The 433-nt window shown below is 45.3% G+C and overlaps 1 protein-coding gene across 1 annotated transcript in view; it reads right to left on the reverse strand.

The window, feature by feature from the left end:
- The window catches only part of PHALS_13193 (uncharacterized protein), a gene marked incomplete at both ends in the record, with an annotated part of 501 nt that extends 74 nt beyond the window's left edge, over window positions 1–427 (reverse strand). The window contains one exon of the mRNA XM_024728897.1: window positions 37–427. Within this exon, the coding sequence (XP_024579329.1) occupies window positions 37–427 (391 nt within the window). The remainder of the gene's footprint in view (window positions 1–36) is intronic.
- Window positions 428–433: the final 6 nt, after the last annotated feature.

The raw sequence follows: 433 nt of genomic DNA on the forward strand, positions 1-433 counted from the left end.
CCGGGAAAGCAAACAAAATTGATACTCCTTTCCAACCAATGAGCTGCGATGATTTTCCCTCGATAAGTCGAAGGACACGTTGTTGCTGGCTCAGTGTGCGCACTTCCTTTTCGTTCAACTCAATAAACTCGCTTTTTGATGCATCGTACTTGTGATAAAAAAGACCGAAATTCAGCACCAAATCCAACGAAGGCAGCTCCTTGACATCCACTTGATTCCCAAAAATCAGTTGAAAGATGCAGTAGAGGTAGAAACAACTTTTCCCTATGCCTGGATTTTCCGTCACAACCATGTTGGCGCCTGATTCGGCTTCAAAACACAACTTCGCCTTGCGCATCAACTCTGCAAAACTCACAGCATACGCATCTCTTTCCGCAATCTTCGCGTATTTCTCCATCGGATGTGCCAACGGTGGAAACCGAGCCATTTTGAA

Source organism: Plasmopara halstedii (assembly GCF_900000015.1).
Source record: "Plasmopara halstedii genome assembly, contig: Scaffold_650, whole genome shotgun sequence".
In the NCBI taxonomy this organism is placed as follows: domain Eukaryota; phylum Oomycota; class Peronosporomycetes; order Peronosporales; family Peronosporaceae; genus Plasmopara; species Plasmopara halstedii.